The following is a 17,418-nucleotide window of genomic DNA, read 5'->3' on the forward strand; positions in this document are numbered from 1 at the left end:
TGTATATTATATTATATATATATATATGGGCATATATTGTTATACACACATGGGACCCGCATACATTGACCATGTTCAGTCCATGGCCACGTAGATCCCGGATATAACCCATATATGGGGCCCACATATGTTATTATATGCTGGGTCGTAGAGTTCAAATAAGAATAAAATTCTTAAAATATCACTTGACTACATATAATATAAAATAATAACTCAAAAATGAGATCATAAGATCTTATATCGATGATGTAATAAGAACAATGCAAAAGAAACATCTTAACGTCATCTCCAAACGTAGGCTGGTGTTCAGTAGCTGATGTCGCTTTCCATGGTCACATGACCTGCAGCCAGTCACGTGATCGGCGCTCCATTCTCGCCATTTTGAGTCCAGAGTGAAGCACTTTTTTCACCCCAGGAATAAAAGCAGCTCATCACGAGCAGCGAGGCCAAAGATCAGACACAACTGCTGCATCAGTAAGTAGCGCTCGGGTGCTTGAACACTTGCATGACTCTGGGCTGTTTATTAAACGGCGCAGTTGCTTTTTACAGCTCATGTTGAGGAGTAAAGTGTGCATGTGTGTGCTGCTGTTGTCAGAAACGTCCTGCCCCTTTCTCACGTTGCATCTCCACGGTTATCACGGACACCATGTTGTCAAACACACACACACACACACACAGCAAACTTAATCTCAACTAGATCACACAGATGGACTGAGATTGTTTTGCACGTGTTGAGTTTCTGTCAGTAGGTCTGTGTTTTTAAACATCCGTCAACTCGTCATAAATTGAATTACTATCGCACAGAAACACACAGCATGTTTGTGTTTAACCCATTCACCATTTTTATATGGTTACTTTTAGGCTACAAACGAATAACATTGAACAATCTGAACATTTTACGTATAAATTAAAAACAAATGAGCCCAAATTGATTTTGAAAGGACACTTTAAGTAAATATAATTCTGTAATTTTGTCTTGCCCTCATGTTGTTCTAAACCTGTACCACCTATGTGCAGCAGGGTATCCATACTGTACACAGGACCCGGTTGTCAAAAAAGTACACATAAACAAACTGAAAACATGTCTAAAATCAGTGCTTTCGAAATTTCGAAGACTTTTTAAATTTGTAACCAGTACGATAGAATTTTCAGCTGTGTAATAATTCCATGTGTTCACACTCCACGTGTCTTTGTTTTGATCCATTATATTTCTGTATAACTTCCCTATAACTGTAAGGGAAAAATGCAGAAGTGTAATGAGGAAATGTTTACAAGTGGACAAAAAAGTGAAAACTCTACTCTTAAATTAGTAATAAGGTTTTCATAAATGTAATGTCAATGTATGTGGGTTCCATGTATGTATATATATGTATGTATGTATGTATGTGTATACATACATACATAAGGGATATATATATATATATATATATATATATATATATATATAGATATATATATATATATATATATATATATATATATATATATAAGGGACTTGCATTGAACCCATGTGGGGAAAACAATTTTAAAAATAAAATGCATTGAAAAAAAAAAAGTTTTGGTCATAATTGGTTTCAAATTGACCAGTTACTGTAATTAAATTAAAAGAAAAAATAACAAAGTATTGCCGTTAAGTTGTATGTGTTTTAAATTAGGCTAGAGTGAATAAACTAAAATACCGTGCATAAATTCAACAGTTCTGTATGAATTAGGGTGTCACGGTAGAGCAGTGGGTAGCACTCACTAACAAGAAGGTCGCTGATTTGAGTCTCAGACTCTCTGCTGGGTCAGTTGGCTTTACTGTGTGGAGGTTTGCATGTTCTCCCTGTGTTGGCGTGGGTTTCCTCTAGGTGCTCTGGTTTCCCCCACAGTTCAAAGTTATGCGCTATAGGTGAATTGGGTAAGCTAAATTGGCCACAGTGTACGTGTGTGAATGTAAGTGTGTCTGGGTGTTTCCCAGTGTTGTGTTCCCGCTGTGTAAAACATGCTGTATAAGTTCCACTGTGGCGAGACCTGGTTAATAAAGGGACTAAGCCGAGACGAAAATAAATGAATGAATCTTGATATTATTCAAAAATTATCTCTGGCGGCAGGATTAGTGTCTGATTATTTTGTTATTATTAACACATTTACTGCACATTTCTGCATAATGTTCTGCATTTTACAGATTAAACTTAACAAAACTAAATAAAAATGTATATGCATGAAATCTGATTAGTCACAGCTGAAAACACCAGACTTTTGTTAGCTTTAGTAACCACCACACATTCTTTCATTTTAAACAAGTGTAGATATGATGTAAGATATGCATATCACAGCTCAGTGATAATAACAGGGTACTTGTGAAAGTGCATCTTTTGCACGTTCATACATATTTTGCCTTGACAATGAATCCTTTGAGAGTGTGAGATGCTCTGAAAAGTATTTGAGAGTGTCATAGTCAATGAAAATCTAATGAACATCATAGGCTAGCATTTTCTTTTTTTTCTAACCTATTCAGTGGATAAGTTACGGAAATAAAACTGAATTAGATGTAACTTTAGAAGGCACAATGTGTTTTTTGTCATGCCACTTGGATCTTTGAACCTCAGTAGACTTTTTTTACAGCTACATTACACTGCATGAAAGATGATAATCAAAATATCATAGCACAGGCACTTTAAAACCAACTTTTTAAAAACCAAAGTGATTTCTGCTTTTGTTTTAGAACCCACTAAATCTGTCATTGGGAAAAAAGAGGGAACAGCTGATTTATGAGACAGTAACTAGTGTGTGATATTTATAGATTTGTGAAGTAATGGCTATTCTTGTCAATATGTAAAGAGGGCCTCTGCTAGTTGACCACACACCAAGCTTCAAATGATTGTCAAACCATTCCCCAACCAAGTAGTTCTGAACTTTCTGTTTGCTTGCAGTAGAGCGTCTTGCTCAGTTGTATTGGTTCTTATGCTTTGTGTTGTTGCTGTTTCAGGAATGGAAGACAGTAGTGGTGTTGCTGTTCTTGTGCCTCACTCTAGAGGCCAACAGGACACAGTCTTCATTCCTGACAGATGTCTTCATGGTGTCGAGGACCAGCAACGCCAGCAGCAAAAGCAGGCCGCTGACTCTCTTATTCAGGTCATTGAGAAGCTTAGCAAAATTGTGGAGAAGCGACCCCGACGATGCACCATCTCTGGGAAAAAGAGACCCCCAATTACTTGTGCTTCTGTAATTGTTCCAGACATCAGGGATGACACTAAAGTGACCACACCTTCTAAGAAACCCAGAGAGCAAAGGGATGACCGACTGACATCCAGCAGCACAACTGGGCACTTGATCAAACAGGGGCCTTCAAGTCCAGGTGCCCGGACAGTTACGTGCTACCAGTGCAGTATGTGCCGATTTATATCTCCTACATTGGAGCAGTTGAAAGAGCATCTGCTCTGTCATGACGAGCAGCACAGCGACCTCATCCTCATGTGTTCAGAATGCCAGTTCACTTCAAACCACCAAGAAGAAGTGGTAGCACATGTAAGACTCCATCTGGAGGAGGGCAACCATGCAAGATGCATCCTAGATGAGCAAGGAACAGAATCTGCAAGAAGCGTGCACCAGAAGACAGCAGTTTTGAGGGCAATCAGCTTGGAATCAGAGAAGATGTCCTCTCCGAAGAAGTGGTACAGCTTTGAGCAGGGTCGGTACCGTTGTCTCATCTGTAACTATGAATGCAGACAGCAGCGTAATCTGAAGACCCACGCATGGAAACACGCTGGCCTTGTTGACTGCTCGTACCCCATATTTGAAGATGAGACCGGCTGTCCTGAGACTTTACAGAGTGCAAGTCCTCCTTTAATTCCACCAGGTAAAGAGGACACCATTGTAGTACTTGCAGCAGTTGGAGGAAACCCCAGACCCTGCACAGCTCCTCAAACCTGCAGCTAGAGCTTTGCGCTTCACCAGAAATTAAGTATCATGAGGAGACACCAGCTTTGAAAACAGTGGAGACCAAAATCCCAGTAATCAATCACCTTTTTTCTCTTAAAGACTCTGAGGAGCGCTTAATGGAGGTCCAGGTAACACCAGAGGCACAAATGGAGCTTGAGTTGGAGACTGATAGCCAACAGGCAAGCTCCGACAGCCTCCTTTCCTCAGCGCAGAAGATTATCAGCTGCAGTGGCAACAGCGCCGGCCATGTTAACGTCATTGTGGAGCGCCTTCCCTGTGCTGAAGAACCAGTGTCAAGCAAATCTCTGCTCTCAGCCCAGAAGTAGGAGGAGACAAGACTCTTCTTGCCTCTGAGGAGCAAGAGTTAGAGAGCCAACACCACCCTGTGTACTATAAACAAAAGGAGGATGTTGTGATCTCCTGGAATGGAGAAGATGGACAACAGGGGGAGGAGACGCTATCTTCTGAATCTCCCTCAGATGAAAATGTGCCACCCGTTCGCAGGAGGACTTACTCAGAGTCTCTTCGCCTGCATCTTTGGCAGCAGAGGTCCTGGTGGCCATTGCCCATGAGGGCCCCGGAGCTTAGCAAGAACACTGCAAAGGGTATCCATGACCGGAGTACTCAAATCCCTGATACAGGTCAGAGAATGGTGGAGATTACAGACACTGCCAACCCTAAACCATCCTCAGGAGAGCTCAATGGGAAGATTCAACTGCTCTTATTAACCTTCAGGGTTCAAAGGACTCCCGAGAAGTGCTAGTCGAGGGACCTTCCAAGGCAGGCATCAGCATGTCTCTTTTAACAGTTATCGAGCGACTGCAGGAGCGTTCTGACCAAAACACTTCAGACGAAGACATTCTGAAGGAATTGCAGGACAATGCCCAGATCCAACATGCTGGTGGAGTTCCTGGAGGTGTTGCTGTGTCTGGTGATGTTTCTACAGCAGACGGTCTGGTTGAATACATCGCTGGGAGCGAGAGGCCCTACCGCTGCAGATTGTGCCTCTACAGCAGCGGAAACAAGGGCTACATCAAGCAGCACTTGCGTGTACATAGACAAAGACAGCCCTACCAGTGCCCCATCTGTGAGCATATAGCCTGTGACAGCAAGGACCTGGAACATCACATGATCCATCACTTTAAGCCCCGCTTGTATAGCTGCAAACAGTGCACAGAGAGGTTCCACTACAAGGTGAGGAGAGAAACAAACCTGTTTGGTGGAAATAAGCTTTAAAGTGATCGTTGTGGAAAATGAAATCGTACTCTGTTTACTCAGCCTCAAGTTGTTCCAAGCCTTTATGAGTTGTTTATTTCTTATTTAATTATTGTTTTCTGTTCAACAGAAAAGATGATACTTTGAAGAAAGCTGACAAAAACCTGTAAACATTGACTTCCAGAGTTGGAAAGTTGTTACAGGTTTCCAACATTTTTCAAAATATCTTATTTGTGTTCAGCAGAAGAAAGAAACTCACAAAGGTTTGAAACAACTAAATGAGTAAATAAGTAGCACTTTTTGTATGTATTGCCTCTTCTTGTTAAATCACTGAGTACCTCCTCAATTATAAGTCGCTTTGGACAAAAGCTGTGCTAAATGTAAATGGTGACAGATGGGGATGCAACGATTAACCAATTTCACTATTAACCGTGATTTAGTTCGTAAAGGTTAATTAATCCTAAAGGCTTCTCAATGCCACGGCACGGAACAAAACTTCTGCAAATAAACAAAGTTATGCCAACTGTGCACAAGTGTAAAGTTCTGAGCTTGTACACCGAGGTTAACACACACACACACACACACATGGTTTAACTATGGCTGACGCTATTAACTAAGGGGCGTTTACATATTGCATCTTTTGCACGCGCAAGTTTGTTTCCAATAGAGGCACGCGACTTGTGCTCGCATATTGGGAGGGATGTGTGCGTGCACATTCGCGACACATTCGTGCTTTCTAGTAGTCATGGGACGATAACCGCTTTCAAGGTAGACCAAGGTTTGGAAAAGTCAAGGTTTTAAAATCGCCAAAATTTTCTGCAATACCGCTCCAAAGGTAAATGTAAGACTTTTTATTAATGGTTTTTTAAGGCAACAGTATCGTATCTCCAGCAGAAAATATATCCAAATATGTCGTTTTAAATTCTAAAGAAATCTGTGTTTTAGAAACTAATGAAGACAGCAGAAGTCAATGATTTATTAGAAGTATTTAGTCCGACATGTTTACTGTTCCAAAATATTTTACATGTTTATCAAAATAAAATACATTGTGTTCAAAGGGGAAAAAGTTAAGTTTTTTACCCCAACATTTAAAAAATATATATTTTAGAGCTGTAATCACAAAACCATGAAACCGTGATATTTTTACCCAAGGTTATTATACTGTCAGAATCCTATACCGGCCCAAGCCTACTTTCTAGTCACACCTAGATGAAAACATCTAAACTTTTCAGAATGCTATGAGCGACTGACTGGTCAGCTTCATACTTGTATGGAATATACACATTTATACTCGCATCCAAAAAGGAAAAAAATACATAATGAAAATGCCAACCATTTTTGTAATATGGTTGATCAAAAGTGTCTTTCAGACAGAGGTTCAGCAGCCTTTGACTACATTTGTTCTCTTTAAAAGGGAAATACTTGCATTTACATGAGGAATACTTAAACTAGATTTACATTAGACAAATACCATTTATTTACTTATTCATTTTGTTATTTATTTTCAGTTTTAAATATTACTTGTTTAAATGTTACATTTTTTTCACTTATTTTTAAGTCCAAAGAGAAATTGACTATTTTTTTTTTTTTTTATTGTTTTGTGTTGTAGAGTATTATTTGGTTACAGAGCAGCAATAAATAACACTGCAGGGAGTTTTCATGTGATTTTCAAAACTACTAGTGATTTGAAATCAATGAATGCATAATAACTGTGAAACCGTGATTATTCCTCTGACTATAATCGTACAACCAAAAACTAAAATCAGTGCATCCCTAGTGACAGCATTTTCAGACAAATGACAGCATTGACAGACAAACCATCTCTTTAATGAAAAAGTACTTGTGTGGATAAAATACATTACATTTCATCCCCAAGACAATTTCAGTGTTTTAGTGAAGCATTTGTTATTTGTTAAAATGATAAAAACTATAATTTGAAAAATAAATAAATAAATAAATGATACTTTAAATAATAAAATAAAACTCATACCAGCTAAATCCAGAGAAACCTACATTTTTAAGGGGTATCTGAAATTATTCCACAGATGTTACACAACAAACAAAGTAATATCAAGTTTAAAGTGACTTGATTATGAGTAAATTATGACAACGCAATTTAGAATTTTGAGTCAATTAACAGTTATTTAATTAGCACACAAGTATTCTAAATTGCTTTATATTTTGGTCAGTTTTTATATTAATAAACATCATCTTATTATTAAAGCAAGCTCATCCTTAATTGTAACTATGCATTTTTAGTGACCCAATTCTGAATTGCTGCATCTTTTCTTGAGACGATGATGTCAAGTACATATTTACTGTTATTTGTTTCTATTTTCAATTGATATCTTAAAATAGACTATATAATCACCATGCGTTCAATGTTGTTTGATTTTCTTTACATTTTCTGGTAGGCAATACATATTTAAGCTGGTCTGAACCATTCGGTTTTTAGTAGCAGGTATTAATTCTGCTCTACATACTGTAGATAGGCTTACTTGAGTTTCTAATATTGGAGTGCCACTGCTCCCTCTTCCACTGCCACTTTATTAATAAACTTCCTCCTTATGAAGCACTGATGATGGTTTTATTAATACCCTATTCAGAGTCAGCTGAGGAACCACGAGAGAGATGGACATGGGATAGACGACATCAGCAGTTCACTGACCCACGTTGAAGAAAGCACAGCAATCATGGAGGAATCAGCCAAGATGACAGATGAAGGTGATTGTGGAATGAATCTTCAGCTCCACATAGTAAAATAAGCAATTCACAATTCAGACCAAATGTTGATAACCACACATACATTGTCCTTATGGTCAGATTGAAACAGATATGATAAATAATCTTCCAGTCATGCTTTTAAACATGAGTTTAACAGGTTTATGCATCTTTTATTGATTGGTTTTTGATATTTGGATATTTAATTTTAAGGAACACTCATCTTGATTTTTATTTGAGAAATAGGCACATTTTACAACTTCTCTTAAGTTAAACCGTTTGGTTTTAGCCGTTTGTTTTGTTTTTAATCCATTCAGTAGATTCCGAAGTCTGACAGGAGCTCTTTTAGCATAGCTTAGCTTAGCAAAGATCATTGAATCAGACTAGACTATTAGGATCTTTCTCAAAAAAAAAGTTTTTAGATAATTTTCCTATTTAAAGCTTGACTCTTCTGTAGAAATGAGATGTTGATTTTTCTAGACTGATGTGGCTATGCTTTTATTCTTGCATAATAATCACAGAACTTTGCTGCCATATGCGCAATGATATTACACTGTTACCTCATTACTTAGCTTGGGACTATTTTCAGGCACTGCGTAATATCATCATGAATATCATTTTAAGATTTCTGAGTGAGATTCTAATGGTCTAATCCAACGCAAGGATTTAAGCTAAACTAAAGGTGCTCTCACCAGGCCCGAGATTGGTGGAATGGATTCAAAAATAGTAAAAACTCAACTGTTTAACTAGGGAGTTGTAAAATTAGAATATTTCCAAAATGAGTAGAGTGTTCCTTTAAGTTTTTTTTTTGTGAAAGGGCAAGGTTAAACAAAATCTAATTATTAGAGAATTCTGTCATTCATCCCTAGAAATCTACATGCATTCTAAACATGATGGAAATACATTTGCCAAATAAGTTCTTTGTACATAATGTATATAGTGTGTGTGTATAATATAGAATACTAAGAGAATACATTTGATCTTGCCTGATCAGGTGATGTAATTGGATGACTTGACTAACCAATGCACTGATTTCATTGCTCTTTTTTATTCTGCACCTGAGAGTCCATCATCAAAATAATTGTGAAAAATTACCTCCTAGAACTGTCACATGATAATTTTCTCAAACATCTGGTATCCACCGCCAAACACGTGATAGCATCGTGTTGGATGTGGCATCTGCTGCTCTGAGTTGAACCTGTGATACTGCATAAGAAAAAAAAAAGAGCTAAAATGGTTCCTGGGTTCATGAACTTCATTTGTATTAATCTATATCTCAACAAGTTTCCCCGGAATTACTGTTTGATTTTTCTTAATGCTTTATTGCAAAGTTTTGTGCTGTAGTTAGTTGAGTGAGATTCGCACCTAAGACGCAAACATCAATACGATTTTAATAAGAAAAAGATGAAGATGGATTTTCAAGCATCAAAAAAAAAAGTCTAATACAGCGTTTTTAAAAGTAATAATGACTTTAAATGTCAGTATATTTAAAACAAAAATCACTTGAAATATGAAACAAATTTACGGATCACCATACAGCCCTAAAATTATAATGAATAGTTTTTATATTATGCCAGTGTCCATACAAAAATGCTGTATATATATATATTTATTTATTTATTTATTTATTTATTTATATATTTATGTTATACTGAATGTTGATGGGACATTGTCACCTGTATTTTGACATTTTAATTTTAAAAGTAATCACATATTTGCGTGTGAAGTGATATTATATATTATTATCATCATATTTCTTTCTGTCCCTCCTCCTCCTTGATAAACAAAGGGGTGTTTTGTATGAGACATACAGTAATTGCTTATTTGCACTACGCCATTTGTGATTGGCTCGCATTGATGATGTTCACTGACTTTTGTTGTTTTTCTGTCTGCATATGTCTAATAAGGTCATGGGACCGAACAACATTAAAATTAAACATATTTTTATGTAGTAAAAAAAATATTTATACAGCAAGTATTGATAAGGAAGTATTACATAGGGATTTTCTATTTCTCCTTTTACACATTTTGACATGATGATTTTGCCATGCACTTATCGTTGCTTCGGGTGTGCTGTTAATTTTGATTGACATTTTAATTTCAAAAAGTTATTTGCACACTTTTAGTTGCTTACATTATTAAAATCACATATTTGTTGCAGATTCCTCAATCTGTCTTTGTTTGTTTACAAAATATATACATTGAATCTTTTTTGGTTCATGTAAACTAGAACATCACTGTGTGATTTATTGTTATCCATTATCCATCAACATGATGGCTATTTTCAACCTAAAGGTTATATGAATTAATTAATTAAGGTAGTGATCATTTAATGTTATTTATTATAATTTATGTATATATATTTTTTATCTTGCTCAGATCCGATTGGTGAACAGAATGTGTTCAAATGTGATGTGTGTGACTACACAGCTCCACATATGTTGGGTGCGCAACCATCGGCGAATCCACAACTCTGATAAACCATACAGGTTGGAATTTATTTATTTATTTATTTATTATTATTATTATTTATTTATTTATTTATTGCCTTTATTTTTAAATACACATAAAAAATAAGCATCATAAGCTTGAATACATTTATCTGAAAGTAAAGCATTACCAGTAGTCACCACAAGGGTGCAGTGGTGCCCAGGATAAGCCTTTCCTGCTCACTCTTAGTGTGCAAAGGCCTTAAACTATAAATACACATGAGTTTGTTCTCTTTAAACACCATGCACAAAGCTACTCGCATACAAGCTCACATAAATACCTCAAGGTCCATTACGGTCTCTTGTGTGTTGCTGACACGTCTTGCTTCTGTTCTGCTCACCGTGATCATTTCAAACAGAGCTTCTGAGAGAGAAGCTCCTTTTAACACAGCCGCAGGATCCATTCAAGGGCCAGGATGTGTTGTGTTCGCCGCAAGCAGCGCTTTGAGTTCCGCCTTTTTACAAACGGCCTTTCAATGCCTCTTCAAATGTAGTACTCCAACACACAGCCGCGCAAAACAAACGCAGAAATTACTGTGAAAGCAACACAATGCCTGACCCCACTTGGCAGGTGCTCCAGAAGGTCTTTTTTTTCATAAACCGTGGCCTTGTGCCGCTCTAATTTGTTTATTATGCACTGCATGACCCCTGTAGGTGCTGCAGCTGTGATTTTCGCCACTAACTAATATGAATAGCCTGAAGAGCCACATGAAGAGACATCCACAGGAACAACCAGGCCATGCAGCTGCTGGAGCAGTAACAGGTGAGGAGCAGACGGCGTGAGGAACCGGTGTGCAGAATTGTACTCCTCACGGACGTGGCTCATATAATCCTCTGTCTGTGGTTACAGGTGCTCGCTGTGCGGTTACGTGTGCAGCCACCCACCCTCTCTCAAATCCCACATGTGGAAACATGCTGGTGATCAGAATTATAACTATGAGCAAGTCAACAAGGCCATCAATGAGGCCATTTTCCAGAGCAGCCGGTGAGAAAACCCTTTTAAAATATATAAACACGTTAATGGGATCTGTTGTTGTTTTGCTTGATTATTTTGAATCATTATTAGGTGATGATGCTAAAATAATGTCTTTTTTTTCTAATCACATCAGAACGGCCCTTTAGGGCTGGATTTATCTAAAGAAATAGCTTTCAACACTATTTGATATCGCAATATTTTATTTGATATTTTAATGCTTTTCAAGTTATAATAATTAATACACTTAAGTTCAAATATTGGTAAGCATTTTGAACAGTGTCAATTTGTAGTAATTTGTAGTCTCCGGATTACGGAGACAGGACAAAAAACTGATTATAAATATATAAAAAAATAGAAGTAGAGAATGCAAATATACAAAATGACAAGTGTATGTACAGGTATATTACTATATACAACGTTATACGTGCAGCTGTTATGTGCAAATTGGCATGTAAAGTGTGTTGTTAAATAAGTGTATATGAGATTGTACATTTTGTTCTGAAATAAAGCCAGACAGGCATCAGATAGTGGATCATTAAAAATTTTAATCATTAAAAATAGTTTTGAAAGGCTGCATTTATTTGATCGATATTGTTGGAAAAATGCTAATATTCTGAAATAGTGTAACACGGCAGTTTAATACGTTAAATTAAATGCAGTCGTTTGATTGTAAAGACTTCAGTCTTATGCACCACGGCATGGAAATGTGTAAGGGGTGATAATACAGCATGGTTGATCAAATATATGATTATGTATATAGTAATTCAAATCATACAATTGAAGTCAGAATTATTAGCCCCCCTGTTTATTATTCCCCAGTTTCTGTTTAACGGAGAGAATATTTTTTCAGCACATTTCTGAACATAATAGTTTTAATAACTCATTTCTAATAACTGTTTTCTTTTATCTTTGCCATAATGACAGTAAATAATATTGACTAGACATTTTTCAAGACACTTCTATACAGCTTAAAGTGACATTTAAAGGCTTAACTAGGTTAATTAGGTTAACAAGGCAAGTTAGGGTAATTAGGCAAGTTATTGTATAACGATGGTTTGTTCTGTAGACTATAAAAAAAATTAAAGCTTAACAAATAGGACTTTCTCCAGAAGAAAAATTATTATCAGACATACTGTGGAAATTTCTTTGCTCTGTTAAACATAATTTGGGAAATATTTAAAAAAGAAAAAAAATTCAATGGGGGGGTAATAATTCTGACTTCAGCTGTAGTTACCTTACATACAACCTGCAAATGCTTTCTATACAGCAACAAGGCTTGTGTAATTGACTAAAGACCCTTTAAACCTAGAGTTATTTTTTTTTAATCTTATCTGTAAGTCTTAACTTACAGTTGTAGTTAACATCAATGCTAATGTAGAGGATGGCTCCTGTTTTCTTGGCAGATTCTACTTGAGCATAAGCTTGTCATCTGGCATAGGCAGCATTTTCCATGTATTTTTCAACACAGCCTGATCGACCCCTTATCATTTAATTACTGTCAGTCTTATTGTCTGTGATTTAAAGGTATAGTTCAGTCCAAAATTAAAATTTACAGTTATTTTACTCAATCTCAGCTTATTAAAGATTTAGGAGACCTTTTTTAATAGAACATTAAAGAAGATTTTTTGGTAAATCCGTTATTCGTAAAGTGTAAGTCGATGATCATCTGTTTTTGTGATTAAAAATAAAGACTATTATTATTATTAGCTTTAATCCACAGCCTGGGCAAACAGTTCTTTCTGAGCTTTCAGTTTCTTGATGGAGTATGCACAAGCATGTACTCTGACATAAGAGTGATGATGCAATTGTTTTATCTAAAAGCTTTAAATCTTCAATATAAAAAATCTTTAACGTTCTACTGAAGAAAAAAGTCTCCTACATTTTAGATAAATTAAGAGAAGAATTTCATTTTTCTGGGGTAAACTATCCCATTCTTGCATTATTAGCTTGCCCACTGAATTGTCATCGTTTTTTTTTTTTTTTTTTGTAAGTTTAAATCAAATATGCCTTTAAAACCTCATTATTTCTTTTTTCTTTTTTTTTTTTAATTTCTTTTTTGTTAGTTAGTTAGTTAGATAGTTTATTGTCCCCAAAAGGAAATTCAGTCATTCAATAGCATCAGATATACACATAGACACATAAACACACACACGCTTCAAAAGAAAAAAGCGAAAATAAATAAATAATACTCTGGCATGTGATCAGCCGAGGATAAAAAAAAGAATATATATTTGTATGTGTGTGTTTTTAAATAATAATAGAAACAATAATACTAAAAAAATAAGAAAAATGTCCCACACAATTTAAGTTTCGTTTTTTCTTTTATCAGTTTAAATGTATAGCAGTCACCTAAATAATGTTTATTAGCTTTATAATTGGACCTCAATGTCGGAACAGATTCACACACCGCCGCTAGATGGCGCCACTAACTCGGTTAGTTCTCTTGTGTCCAAAGAATATCACTTTCCCTGTATTTTAGTCGACTCTTTAATTCACCTAATAAATAAACTACTAGTCAGTTAATAATTTAAACTGTAAACATATTAAGTCCAGTTAAATTGAGTAGCCTAATATACTTTAACATTCCACCCAGAAAAAAATATATCATGCATTACTAAAAAAAGAGTTTATCACTTTCCTTTCCCTTTCCCTTTCTGTCGGCTTAGTCCCTGCTTTTTTAATACTTTTAATTAATTATAAAGTATATTTTTATAAATTTGTAATATCATCTAAACTTATGAAACTTTCAGCTATTAAATTTGAGGTGCTTGGCTGTAGCACTGAATAAATGAAAACATAACATTTGCAGGGGATAATAACAAAAGTGCGTCCTGGCTTCATTTATAATGTACATAGGGCACACGTGGTCGTGACATGCAAATGTAAGCATGGAAAAAGTGCACAGCCGAGCATGAATTCAAAGCCATTTCATAATCTTGCATATTTTCAGCGGCTTCGTCATACCCACACACAATATAGGACTACACAATATCATCACATTATATACACAGTAGCCTAATAGGTCATCCCTGAAGGATGTCCGGAATGAAGCAGTTAATTTTCCTTCTTGTGCCCAATGATGAACAATGTTGGAGCAAACCATAAATCGGGTTGTCTGCTTTGATGACGATGAACCTCACTGAGACCCCAATAGGCTTTGGACAAACATACTATAAAAATATTTTTCTTAGAAAACTATACTATATGCTGGTGTAAGAGCCTGGTGTTACAGTATAGGTCAGAATCAGCTCATTATCCTTCAAAACACTGAAAACTTGAATTAGTATAATAAATATAGGAATTTGGTTCACTGAAGAACGCATATTTATTACACAGGCTAATTAAAATTGCTGACACCCCATAGTCAATGTATAATTCGCACCCTGACTACAGTGTATATAATACATGTTAAAACTATAAAACAGTAAATATTCTGCACTAGGAAATATGAACTCGTTGGAAACAAAAGAAAAAGATCTCAATGCACATTCATGAAGTATTTAATTACTTTAGTACTAACTGTACAAACGTTATCAAAAAAACACATTGCTAAAGTTTTTCACGGTATTAGACTGAAAGATCAGAGAAGTAAAGTACATGATTGACGACAGTGGACAAAAGACTTTTACCTCATTTGAATGCCAGATTTGACCAGGAATGCGTCTATTGTTTACCTGTGATTCGATCGACCAAAACGCATCTTATTACCCTGTGTAAACATGACATCAGTCACGTTTACATCGCTGACTCCCTCTGTCTCATCCAAGTTTGCCATTCTTGTGATTTTTCATAAACAAGCCTACTTACAGTTCATGTTCAGAGGTTTAAAAAGCCATGTCAAAAATGGATCGATTGATTGAAGGCGTTCAAATTGCGCAATGACAAGAAATAACATATATTGCGCCACAAAACACATGTAAACGAAAGTAATGAGCCTGATTTAAAAATGTAAGGAGTAGAAAGTACAGATATTTGTGGTAAAATGTTGTTAGAAAAAAAGTAAAAAGCTGTCAGAAAAATGAATAGTAAAGTATTGATACCAGAAAAATCTACTTAAGTATAGTAGCGAAGTATTTGTACTTTGTTACTTCCCATCTCTGTTTATACGGAAGAATCGCATCCCTGAATACTTCCTAAATAAATGCAACACGGTCATTAAAAACACAGTCCTACCTAACTATCATCTATCAAAAAACAACTCATTATGTATAATATAGGAACTCACACTGTCTGTGTGTGTGTGTGTGTTAGATCTCCATCTGTGAAGTCGACACCTGAGCCAGCAGTCGAGCGTCCTTACATTGTCTTGAGCAGAAAAGACAAAGTGTCCCCTGAAGGGTCTTCGGGTTTAACCGGAGCAGAGGGCAACCCAGTGAGTGCGTCGTCCACCAGGGATCAGAGCGGCGGGACTGTGGCATGGCGGAGCAGCTCTGGCCAAACGCGGGCAGGTATGGAGTACTGCGTGCTGCTCTTTTGCTGCTGTATCTGTGGCTTCGAGTCTACCAGTAAAGAGCAGCTGATGGAGCACATGAAGCAGCACGAGGGAGATCTGATCAGCATCATCCTGAGCAAAGAAAATCAGGCCACAGAAACCAGCAAAAGCCAGTAACAGAATTCGCACAAACTGTTCTCAACATTTCTGCTTGGACAAGCAACATGCACAGTTTCAACACTTATAGTTTTCTCTTTCTATCTTAGTTTTGACATCACAGTTAGTTTCCGTGCACGTTAATTTCAACGAATTGCAGCCAAATGGGTATCAAACGGAATATAGTTTTAGCAGTTCAGAAAAGGAAGGATTGACGTTCATTGCGAATTATGCAAGTGGTTCTTTTCAAAGGCATTGTTTACCTCATCTGTTCAGAACTTATGTGTTAGAGTCCACCCGTTATGAAAACGAGGCAGCTTCTCTTGTTCACTGTAATATTATTTATGTCTATATATATTTCTTATGTGCGTTTACCTTAAAGGCAGCACTTGCCAATGCCCTTTCTGAGTGTAGAGAGGCAGGTTTCTTGCCTCCTGTGTGTTGGTGATATTTATCAAAGTAATTTATTGTATATGCATGTTCCCCTCCGTTATGTTCACACAAATTAGAAAGTTTGTTTCAAAATTAAGCTCTCTTTTTGTGGTGCTATTGGTATGGTGCTCAGGAATGAGTAAGAGAGAAGTCATCCTTGGGGAGGCATCTAAACATTTTATATAAACAGTATATACAGTGGATTAAAAGGTTTTCTCATTGAAACACAGCAGACTTGCGGAATTGGCTCTATTTAAAACGTACTTTTGGAAGCATGCAGCAGAAACAAAATGCAAAAGGATCTATGTATTTATAGATTATTATTGTTATTATTATTATTATTATTATTAATATTTAAAAATCCAAGTCAAAACACAATTCAAAAATGCTAATTAAAATAAAGATATTTTATTATTTTTTTTAAATCAGTAGGTTGTTATACCTTGCATTATTGTGTTATTTTGTCTTCTACTGTAATGGTAGAAAAGTGATGATAATTGGGTCATGGTTTTAAAATAGGATTGTCACAATACCAGCTATATTTTCCTAATACCTCTATTACTGTGTGGGTACATCATTTATTTGTTAGGGGCTGTTCTGTTATCATGATTAGTTAACATTGAATGTTATGATGGAATAATCTGTTTATATTTATTGTAAATATTGATTGATATTATAGTATAATGTTGTTTTAAACATATGAAGAGTTCAGATGCAAAAACCTCTAAATGCTGTCTGAAATTTTCTCCTAAAATGAGCATTTTTCTCAGCATCCTATGTTTATGTTCAGTTATTTCATTTTAAATAGCCCCTATTATGCATTATAAAAGGTCATATTTTGATTTTAGAGTTCTCCAACAACAGTCTGATATGCATGTAAGGTCAAAAAACGCTTTTATTGTCTTATATGCATTTATTTTTACATAATTATCCCAATGACTCCCATATGATTTGTTCAGGGATTCATTTGTTTCCAAACCCCTTCTTAGCGTGACGCTAATCTGCACTCATTGGTCCGATGACCCAGACTGTCGTGACTGATCAACTGCGTTCAGCGTGAGACAGAGAAGTGC

General features: G+C 36.1%; 1 protein-coding gene across 1 annotated transcript; it reads left to right on the forward strand.

The window, feature by feature from the left end:
* The first annotated feature begins 371 nt into the window (after window positions 1-371).
* On the forward strand, window positions 372-16,972 carry znf507 (zinc finger protein 507). The gene is given in 13 exon segments (XM_056462002.1): window positions 372-474; window positions 2,972-3,883; window positions 3,886-4,230; window positions 4,233-4,628; window positions 4,631-5,118; window positions 7,746-7,863; window positions 10,240-10,306; window positions 10,308-10,349; window positions 11,004-11,022; window positions 11,025-11,078; window positions 11,080-11,106; window positions 11,195-11,334; window positions 15,577-16,972. Coding segments are annotated over 12 exon segments (2,964 nt in total). The 5' UTR covers window positions 372-474; window positions 2,972-2,973; the 3' UTR covers window positions 15,935-16,972.
* Window positions 16,973-17,418: the final 446 nt, after the last annotated feature.

The sequence above is a fragment of the Danio aesculapii genome, chromosome 7 (assembly GCF_903798145.1).
Source record: "Danio aesculapii chromosome 7, fDanAes4.1, whole genome shotgun sequence".
In the NCBI taxonomy this organism is placed as follows: Eukaryota; Metazoa; Chordata; class Actinopteri; order Cypriniformes; family Danionidae; genus Danio; species Danio aesculapii.